The following is a 9,417-nucleotide window of genomic DNA, read 5'->3' on the forward strand; positions in this document are numbered from 1 at the left end:
CGAGCGGTCACTGCAAGGGACAGAGCCAGCACCTCCTGCACGATGACGCTGACCCAAGCCGAGAAAGCCGCCGTGGTCACCATCTGGGCCAAGGTGGCCACCCAAGCCGATGCCATCGGGGCAGAATCACTGGAGAGGTAAGGCCCCAGCACTCCCCCAGGGAGGGTCCCTCACAGGGCATCGCTGTTGGGATGCATCCCAGGTCGAACCTGGGTGAGCGAGAGCAGGCTGGGACCGCTGAGAGTTGATGGGGAGTTGTGTTGTTTGCAATGTAATCATCAGGAATTATATCTGGGCTACTAAATGCTTCAAAATCTCATGGCAAGCCACTACTTTCTAAACAATTCAATAGGCTTTTTTTTCTCTTTATAGCAATTCAGAAGAATTCATAGCCAGGAGCACTGGGAAGGAATTCAAAGTCATTTATACTCAGTGTCCTGAAACAGCATTATCCCTGTTAGGGGATGAACTTGAAGTGGTTTATTGTACAAATGATGCACTTTCTCTTACCATTTCTAAAATAATAGCTATCCACTAAATTCACTGAATACTCAGATCTCATTGTTCCAGTTGATAAGTAACAAACCCTTAGGAAAAAAAGACAACTGGATGCCCTGCATGCAGCACCACACAGTAATCCAAGATTCATACCAATTAAGCAAGCTGGCAAAAAAGAGATAATAGTCTGGAAATTGTTCAGAAATTCTTATCTTTTTCCACGTTATTTAAATTTTATTTACAGCTCACTATAAAGTATTGTGATTCTCCTTCCAGGACTCTGAGTACCACTCACATTGATTCTGGTTTGTTCGGCTCATTTTAGTTTGAAGGTCCTGGAAACTGGGTTACAGTGTACAAGAGGAAATTTGGTACAATTTGGGGCTATCTTTTATTAAAAACAAACAAAAGCATAAATACATTAGGTTTTAAATTATTTAATTCTTCTCAAGTACGCACAGATTAGCCTGCTGTCCAATCTGCACGTGCTGCAGGAGAGCTTTAAGAGCAGAAAGACCTTCCCAATGCAAACTTCAAGCCCCCAAAGCTCTGTTACACCACTGAAGGAGCTGAAGGTTTGCACTACACTTGCTCAGGGTTTTTACCACCACATGGATGCCATTTCCACTGCTGACCCTCATTCTCGTGTTCTCCTCCAGGCTTTTCTCCAGCTACCCCCAGACGAAAACCTACTTCCCTCACTTCGATCTCAGCCAAGGCTCGGCTCAGCTTCGTGGTCACGGCTCCAAGGTCATGAATGCCATCGGGGAAGCCGTGAAGCACATTGATGACATTCGAGGAGCTTTGGCCAAGCTCAGCGAGCTGCACGCTTACATCCTCCGCGTGGACCCCGTGAACTTCAAGGTGAGTGAGCACGGACACTTCCACGGGGGGAAACTGCCATCACAGAATTAGAGACCACAGGTCACTTGGGCTAATGGCACCTTGATCCCTGACTGCACTGCACGGCGTGTTGGCCACCTGATTTTTAACCTGAGATTGGATCTTTTAGTGAAAGATCTGGCCTAGTGCAGGCAAAGAACTGGTCAGGGGGCTCCTATGGTTTGTGTTAGACAGACTCGAGTCTCTACTGCCTTTGCTGTAATTCATGAATCCCCCTCACACATCAGTCTACATCACCTTGAACAAAGTCTTAATAAATTCTAAACATTTCCACTTTGTTGCATTTCCCTTTGGTGAGGAAGGAAGGGACAATTGGAAGAGGGAGTGGGAGCAAGCAGTGCCTTTTACCCTTTTGGTTGAGACATGTAGTTATCATCCCAGAGCATGCTGGGCCCAAGCTCCATTGCAAACCCCTAGACTAACATCTGATACTAATCATGGTGGATTTAACCCTGTTTTTCCCTACAGCTGCTTTCCCACTGTATCCTGTGCTCCGTGGCTGCCCGCTATCCCAGTGACTTCACCCCAGAAGTTCATGCTGCATGGGACAAGTTCCTGTCCAGTGTCTCCTCTGTCCTGACTGAGAAGTACAGATAAATGGCCTCCACAGAGGGTGAGGGAGGCACATCTCAGGCTCTGGGGAATCACCCCTTCCTAGGCAGCGCTCTCAAATCCCCACTGCAGGGGTTTGGTCATCTGCAAAACCCAATAAATAATTCAAATGTGAGCAATGGTCTCTGCGCTTTTATCTCCATGTGTGCCACCTGCACCTGACTGTGCAGGCAGGGGTGTTCTGAAATGGAGGGGGAAAGAGCAAGCTTTGTAAATTCTTGTACTAATTCACATACTCATGAATTAGTATACCAGTTCATGTGCTAAGATGTACAAATTCAGTGGGAATAATGTAATATTCAGCGGGAACAACACACCACTGAGCAGGTGCCCAGAACAGGCTACAGCCCTGTGGCTGCTGCTGCTCACCAAGGTATGTCCACCACAGACTGTTTACAGGCTGACCAGGAAAGAGTCTTTTGCCCTGCTAGGATGTGGAACAGGCCCAGGCTTTTTGTTAGGCCTATCCAAAACCCATCCCAGCCTGTTGGGAACAAAACCTATGTTGCCATGTGTTGTGATGCTGGGCATTGTCTTTTCATGCCTCTGTCCATGGGGTATGGACATGGTATCTAATGTGCTTCATGAACACCTGCTAGACAGGTTTGCTAAAGGGACCATCCCCTCAGCTTGACATTTCTGATTTTAATGTGGGGAATTTTACATGGATTTGAAATTTGGGAAGGTGAGGGATTCTCCATCTATACCTGTTGTGGGTTAACCCCAGCAGGCAGCTAAGCACTACACAGTCACTCACTCACTCACTGCCCCCCTTCAACTGGATGAGGAGAAGAAGAAAGGAAGAATAAAAGCAAGAAAAATTGGGGGTCAAGATCAAACAAACAGAAATTATTGTTTAATAAGTGAAGAATAAGTGGAAGAAGAGGGAAGAAAACAAAACAAAACAGTTGACACAAAGGCAATCACTGCATTTCATGGGTAAACTGATGTCCAACCAGTTCCTGAGCAAAAAAGAAGCTTAACCCCCCCGCCTAAAACTCCCTTAAACCCTCTCTTTTCCATTTTATTGCTGAGCATGGAGTTATATGGTATGAAATACCTTTTTGGTTAATTAGGCTCATCTGGTTGTCTTCCCTCTCACTACCCTAAAATCAATTATTCCCTGGGTGGGGGGAGAGTGAAAAGCAGAGACAGCCTTGATTCTGTGCAAATGCTGCTCAGAAAAATCTGGAACATCAGCCTGTTACCAGGGCCGGTTTGGCCAAAAATCTAAAGCACAGCACCACCTGAGCTCCCATCTCAGAGGACTTCTGACATGAAAAGGTGGGTGCAAAGCCTTAAGCCTGCTCTGATAGACAGCCTGAGCTGGCACTGCAAGCAGTGATTCTTGTCTCATTCATGGAATTTAGGGACTGGGTTTGGGCAAGGGGGAAAAAGGTGGTGCAGAAGCTCTCAGGCCACCAAATGGCTCTAAACCTGTCACTCAGTGTGCCACAGCAGCTTTTAAAACATTCTGAATCTGTGGGTCTTGGCTAATCTGCAGGTTTAAATCCATGACTTAGGTGGTCAGCATCTGGTATGTCCCAGAGGCTGAGAGAAGGATGTGGCAGTCAGAGGAGCTGGCCTCAAGTTGCACTAGGGGAGGTTTAGGTTGGATATTAGGAAAAATTGCTTTGTGGAAAGGGTTGCCAAGCCCTGGAACAGGCTGCCCAAGGCAGTAGTGAAGCCACCATTCCTGGAGGGATTTAGAAGGTGTGTAGGTGTGGCACCTGGGGACACGGTTTAGTGTTGGCCTTGGCAGTGCTGGGTTAATGGTTGGACTTAATAGAGGGCTTTTCCAACCTGAATGATTCTATTATTCCATAATTCTATGGTTGTATGTCCAACCACCATGTACCCTTACTGGATGTCCCAGTGTTTATGGGGAGAGGCAGGAGCACATGCCATGGTGGGAAGAAGGGCAGGAGCCCAGGCCTGACAAGCATCTCAGGACAGACTGGGTCACAGCGCTTACCCTCCATCCTCAGGCACATCCCCTTCCCTGCCCAGGTGTCTCCAGGCTGCTGGAGGGATGGTGTTTGTCATGGCAGACCCCCAGCGTGACCCGTGGCTCATACTCAGAGGCCATGGGGTCCCTTGGGGCAGAGAGGGGCTGGATGTGCCAGAGCCTGGAGGACATGAGGACCAGGGACACTTGTGGGACTCACCCCAACACCCACAGAGCCAGGCAGGGCCCTGGCCCATCCAGGGGGACTGGTGGGTCACAACAAGAGGCTTGAGGACATTCTGGCCAGGGCAGACAAGGCTGTGACACCCACGGGACATCCCCAAGGGGCAGCCTGGCAAGGTGCTGCCCCCAGCCCCCAGCCTGGTGTGGGGCTGGTGCAGTGGGGCAGGGCAGGGTAGCCGGGCCCCCCGGGGGCCTCCTTAGGGCTGGGCCCCCCAAGGCAGCCGGGGCCCCCGAGGCAGAGCCACAGCCACTCCCTGGGCCGGCTGTGCCCCCGCCCCTCGGTGTGATAAGATAAGGCCAGGCAGGGCTGCTGGCAGCTATAAGAGGGCGTCCCCAGGGGTGCTGCTGCCACCAATCCCTGCCTACTCCAACCGCCGCCATGCTGACCGCCGAGGACAAGAAGCTGGTCCAGCAGGTCTGGGATAAGGTGTCCGGCTGCCAGGAGGATGTTGGAGCTGAGACCCTGGAGAGGTGCAGGCTTGGGGACCCCCTGGGCAAAGGGGATGAGTGGGTGGGAGCCCCACGGAGGGGCCGGTGTGGTGGGTCCGGCTGGGCGAGCACCTCTGACTGTCCCGCTCCCCCAGGATGTTCGCCGCCTACCCCTCGACCAAGACCTACTTCCCCCACTTCGACCTGCACCATGGCTCTGACCAGATCCGTGGCCATGGCAAGAAGGTGGTGGCTGCCCTGGGCACTGCCGTCAAGAACCTGGACAACCTGAGCCAGGCTCTGTCTGAGCTCAGCAACCTGCACGCCTACAACCTGCGTGTGGACCCCGTCAACTTCAAGGCAGGCGGGGGACAGGGGGCAGGGGATGGGGGACAGGGATGGGGGATGAGGATGGGGATGGAGAATGGAGGACAGGGGATGGAGGATTGGGATCAGGATGGGGGACAGGGGATGAGGGACGGGGGACGGGGGATAGAGGATGGGGGAGAAGAGGTGGCTGATGGGGATCAGGATGGGGGATGGGGATGGGAAACAGAGGATGAGGGACAGTGGACAGGGTTTGAGATGGGGGACAGGGGATGGGGGATGGAGACTGGGGGACAGGGGATGGGGGACAGGGATCAGGATGGGGGACAGGGGACAAGGGACAGGGATCAGGATGGGGAGCAGGGGATGGGGGATGGAGACTGGGGGAGAGGGGACAAGAGGCAGGGACTGGGAAGGGGCCCCGGGGCTGTAGCAGCGGTGCTTAGCCCCGTTTTTCCTCGCAGCTGCTGGCGCAGTGCCTCCAGGTGGTGCTGGCCGTGCACCTGGGGAAGGACTACACCCCCCAGATCCACTCTGCCGTCGACAAGTTCATGTCGGCCGTGGCCTCCGTGCTGGCTGAGAAGTACAGATGAGCTGCCACCTGTGCCCGTGTGCCGCCAATAAAGACTCTTTTGCCGCAGCGCTGAGTCCGTCTGTGCCGGGGCCGAGGGCTGGGGTGGGCTGGAGAGTGGCAGTGCTCCTGCCGGGGGGAAGGGGCTACCAGTGAGACCAGCTTTGGTACAGGAAGGGTAGCACTGGCCATGGGCTCCGTGGGTGTCTACCGGGGTCCTACCTGCTTCCACCCCTCCCCAGCATGGGATGCAGCCGACAGCAGGACCCCTGGAATGTAGTTCAGCCTGGCACTGGCTGTGCCTGCACCCCTCCAGGGAGCAGGGGAAAGGCTGTGCCAAGACAAATTTGGCCCTTGCGTCCCTTTGAAGGATTCTCGGGGTGGGTGGGTGGGGGAGGATTAATCCTGCCTTTCTCCATCTATCAAGATGGCTGTTTGGGACTTTGTTAGGGATGCTGTGGGAGCTAAGTTGCTTGCATGGGCTCCAAAAGCAATCAGAGAATTCATGGGAGTGAAAAAAATCCACCACAGATCATTAAGCACAAAGCCCCTGAGCCACAAATCCCAGCTGGCTGGCAGGGAAGAGCCCCTGCACCCATCCCAGGTGTCTGCACCTCCCCTGGGACATGGGCAGGCTCGGAGTGGGGTGGGCAGAGCTGCAGTCCAGCACAGGGACGCTGGTTTCAAGGCTTTGGAACCTGAATTTAAAAAAATCCCTGGTCACAGTTGATGGGCTGTGAGACACTAAACTAGCCCTGGTTTTGCTCTGTGCTGTGACACCGGAGGAAGGAGATGAGGTCCTGCAGGAGAGGGGTGCCTGGGGTGTCCAAGTGCAGGCAGAAGGCAGGTATGGGGTGTGCAGGGACCCTGCCTGCACACAAACACGGCTGACAGTCCTTGGCCATGCCGGCCCCTGCTCCTGCAGGTGAACCCACAGCGCTTATCCTCCATCCTCAGACACATCCCAGTCTACATCCCAGTGTGCTCATGTGCATTTACACCCATTTATTCTTGTGCCACCGGTCTGAAGTGTTCTGCTGCCTTGGCACCTTCCCCCCAATGCACACAGGCTGTCCTGCCGCTGCTTCCCAGAAGATCAGCCCCCCCCTGTCCCTCCCCACTCTGAATTGGTGCCAGACCGAGCTAATCTCCCCCAAACACAAACGATAAGAACCGTCGGCAATGGAGGAAACACGGGTGTGAACTGTCCCCTGCTGGACTGTGCCAGCTCCCAAACCTACTGGAAGCTCCACAAGCCCCTTCACCCTCCTCATCTTCTTCACCATCCTCATCTACCTTGCCCTTGTCACCCTCCTCATCTTCATCATTTGAGGCACATGGGTCTGGCCATAAACCACCGTGGCCCAGAGTGTGTTCCTTCCCACAGCACTGGCAGCAGTGCCGATCCCCGTGGGCTCTGCCAGGTGTCCCCCCTTCCCAGGAGTCCCCCAGTCCCCACAGCACTGGCACCAGCACAGGCTGTGAGCAGGAGAGAGGGCTGGGGCAGGGGAGCTCCGGGGTCTGTGTGCAGAGGGATGGGACGGTGGTTCGAGGAGCAGGGGCTGAAGAGGGCACACGCTGTGGGGTACAGGGGTTCAGGGGCACTGAGGGAACGAGAGCAGGGGGTGCAGCAGGGCAGCTGCGTGCTCAGGGGCTGTGTTGGATGGTGGGGGACGTGTCTAGTGTATAGTGTACGGTGTATATACACAGGTGTGTGCAAGGATGTGCAGGGGCCGTGTCAGACGGCAGTGTGTGTAGGGGCAGTGCATGTACCGCGGCAGCTCACGCGTGTGTGGGAGCTCTGCTGGATGGCCCGGTCTGTACGTGCAGGGGCCCACGGGCTGTGAGTGGGAGTCGAGGGTGTTGGGCTCAGCCTGTGGGGCACAGACTCCCCCACGCTCCTGTCCCCACCGCCTGGCCAGAACCCATCCAGGCTATGCCCGGGGCTCCTCAGCCCGTGTCCCACTCCGCGCTGGGAGGGGACACACGGCAGCTCCTCCGCCGGTGCCAGTGCAGACCCGACCTCAACCCAAGCCAGCCCGAACCCTATACCTGAACCTAAATCTCATCCTAACCCTAAGCCTAACCCTACTGTCAGCTTGTGCCAGAGGGGCAAACCACCGCCTGCGCTGAAACAAGCCCCGACCCCCCCCGGCCCGACCCGGGGGTGCCGGGGCACAGCCCCCCCGCCGGTGCCGGGGTCGGGAGGAGCGGGGCGGGGGGGTCGGGCGGCGGCCGCTCCTGGCCGGGGTCCAGCGCCCCGGGACGGGGCCAGAGCGGGGCGGGACAAGGGGGCGGGCGGGGCCCCAGCACAGCATATAAGGGCGGCGGCCGCCAGCGGGGACACCCGTGCTGGGGGCTGCCAGGGCGAAGGTGACATCATGGTGCTGTCCAGTGCCGACAAGAGCAACGTCAAGACCGTCTTCTCCAAAATCGGCGGCCAAGCCGAAGAGTTTGGCGCCGAGACCCTGGAGAGGTACGTGTCCGTTCCTGGCGGGACCTTCTCTCCTCTCGTCTCCATCCCCGAGTCCCTCCCATCTGCTCCCATTCTCTCCCCATCCGCAGCTGTCTCTGCCCTATGTCTCTGTCCCTGTCTCACCTGTCCCTGAACCCGTCTGTTCCGCAGGATGTTCGCCACCTACCCCCAGACCAAGACCTACTTCCCCCACTTCGACCTGGGAAAGGGCTCTGCTCAGGTCAAGGGTCATGGCAAGAAGGTGGCGGCTGCCCTGGTCGAAGCTGCCAACCACGTCGATGACATCGCCGGTGCCCTCTCCAAGCTCAGTGACCTCCATGCCCAAAAACTCCGCGTGGACCCTGTCAACTTCAAAGTGAGCACCTGGGAAGGGGCGACCAGCCCTGCTCCCCTCCTGCACCCCTTGGCCACCCCCTCGCCTCACCCCCTTGCTCATCATCTCCTTTTGCCTTCCAGCTGCTGGGCCAGTGCTTCCTGGTGGTGGTGGCCAGCCACAACCCCGCTCTCCTGACCCCGGAGGTCCACGCTTCCCTGGACAAGTTCCTGTGCGCCGTGGGAACTGTCCTGACTGCCAAGTACCGTTAAGACGTGTACCGTGGCTGGAGCTGGACCCAAGGGGCACCACCAGCCCTCCAACAGCGAGCAGTCAAATGTTCTGAAATAAAATCTCTTGCATTTGTGCTCCAGCTCTGGTGTCCTGCTCTGTTTGCTGCCTGCAGGGAGGGAGCAGGAGGGATCTGCTTCGGGGGTCTGGACTGGGGGGTCCCCCTGCCAGGTGGGCACATGGAGGAAATGGGCACTGGTTTAGCAGTGTTTGGGGGGTGGTTACCCAACAGGCAGACACTGCTCTGCCAGCCATGGGGCTCTGGGAGCAAGCAGAGCATTTCCAGACACCAGCAGAGGGAAAAGACTCACAGAGGATCAGGGGCTTCCTGCAGCCCCAACCTGTCCAGGCTGTCCCACCAGGGCTCCACGCTGGGATCCCCCCTTGCACCACCAGCCACATGCACCCCTTGTTCAGGACGAATTGTCGTAGGGCAGCTCCTTCTGGAAATGCTCGTGGGAGATGGTGGGGTACAGGGGCTCCCTGCACCTCTGCCCCTCTGCGTGGTGGCACAGTGAGGGCACCCCAGGACATCTCTCTGTGCACCCCCAGCACACAGAGCTGTGTAGTAGTGTAGGACTTCTTCTGTCTCCACCTAATGCTGCATTGCTGGGGTATCGCTTTGGGGGGTGCAGGAGAACCACAGGGGGAGCAGATGGGGCCCAGCTCCAGATCCAGCAGTGTTGGGGGGTGTCAGGGCAGGGAAAGGAGCCCAGGCAGCAGAGGGGTGCGGGGTGTTGTGGTGCTGGTGTCTGCACAACCCCCAGCCCTTATCACAGCCCACAGCAGGGCAGCCGTGGGGGGCT

The 9,417-nt window shown here is 56.4% G+C and overlaps 3 protein-coding genes across 3 annotated transcripts; all 3 read left to right on the top strand.

Annotated features, from left to right (window-relative positions):
* On the top strand, positions 1-2,094 carry LOC113952585 (hemoglobin subunit pi). The gene is made up of 3 exons (XM_027654806.1): positions 1-137; positions 1,158-1,362; positions 1,870-2,094. The coding sequence occupies exons 1-3, from the start codon at positions 43-45 to the stop codon at positions 1,996-1,998; spliced, it is 429 nt and encodes a 142-aa protein (XP_027510607.1). The 5' UTR covers positions 1-42; the 3' UTR covers positions 1,999-2,094.
* Positions 2,095-4,526: 2,432 nt separating this feature from the next.
* Positions 4,527-5,600, top strand: LOC113952586 (hemoglobin subunit alpha-D). The gene is made up of 3 exons (XM_027654807.1): positions 4,527-4,675; positions 4,789-4,993; positions 5,425-5,600. The coding sequence occupies exons 1-3, from the start codon at positions 4,584-4,586 to the stop codon at positions 5,551-5,553; spliced, it is 426 nt and encodes a 141-aa protein (XP_027510608.1). The 5' UTR covers positions 4,527-4,583; the 3' UTR covers positions 5,554-5,600.
* Positions 5,601-7,843: 2,243 nt separating this feature from the next.
* On the top strand, positions 7,844-8,693 carry LOC113952584 (hemoglobin subunit alpha-A). The gene is made up of 3 exons (XM_027654805.1): positions 7,844-8,007; positions 8,158-8,362; positions 8,464-8,693. The coding sequence occupies exons 1-3, from the start codon at positions 7,913-7,915 to the stop codon at positions 8,590-8,592; spliced, it is 429 nt and encodes a 142-aa protein (XP_027510606.1). The 5' UTR covers positions 7,844-7,912; the 3' UTR covers positions 8,593-8,693.
* The last annotated feature ends 724 nt before the right edge of the window (positions 8,694-9,417 follow it).

Source organism: Corapipo altera, unplaced genomic scaffold, assembly GCF_003945725.1.
Source record: "Corapipo altera isolate COAL_440 unplaced genomic scaffold, ASM394572v1 98, whole genome shotgun sequence".
In the NCBI taxonomy this organism is placed as follows: domain Eukaryota; kingdom Metazoa; phylum Chordata; class Aves; order Passeriformes; family Pipridae; genus Corapipo; species Corapipo altera.